Source organism: Eimeria mitis, genomic scaffold (genome assembly GCF_000499745.2).
Source record: "Eimeria mitis Houghton genomic scaffold, Emh_scaff354, whole genome shotgun sequence".
Taxonomy (NCBI): domain Eukaryota; phylum Apicomplexa; class Conoidasida; order Eucoccidiorida; family Eimeriidae; genus Eimeria; species Eimeria mitis.
In genome coordinates, this window is record NW_013571883.1 from 3687 (window position 1) to 4160 (window position 474).

Consider the following 474-nt stretch of genomic DNA (forward strand, 5'->3'; position numbering starts at 1 on the left):
GGGTGGCTGGCCCACCAGCATTTCCTATCGTTTCCTCTCCCTCCTCATCATCATCACCATCACCATCACCAGCAGCAGCAGCTGCAGCAGCAGCAGCAGCAGCAGCAGCAGCAGCAGTTTGGTTTTTGTGTTTTGTTTGTCTGTGTTTATATTCTTCTTCTTCTTCATTTTTTTTGTTTTTTTGCTGCTGCGGTGTATCTGCATCTCCCCCCCTCAACAGGGGCCCCTCCGTCTCTCCCCCACTACCATCATCATCATCATCAGCAGCAGCAGCAGCAGCAGCAGCAGCAGCAGCAGCAGCAGCAGTATTAGCAGCAGCAGCAGAACTAGTTGCTGCTGCTCCTCCTCCTCCTTTTCTATTAAACCTAATTAAACTATTTCTCATTTCTGCTGCTCCATTATTACCTCTCCTTCTTCCTTCTCCCTCCCCCCCATCCAGTACCCATTGGGGGACCCCCCCGCCCCCTGGGGGGC

The 474-nt window shown here is 52.7% G+C and overlaps 1 protein-coding gene across 1 annotated transcript in view; it reads right to left on the reverse strand.

Moving 5' to 3' along the window:
* EMH_0009160 (uncharacterized protein) overlaps positions 1–435 on the reverse strand; it is a gene marked incomplete at both ends in the record, with an annotated part of 3287 nt that extends 2852 nt beyond the window's left edge. The window contains one exon of the mRNA XM_013498580.1: positions 406–435. Within this exon, the coding sequence (XP_013354034.1) occupies positions 406–435 (30 nt within the window). The remainder of the gene's footprint in view (positions 1–405) is intronic.
* Positions 436–474: the final 39 nt, after the last annotated feature.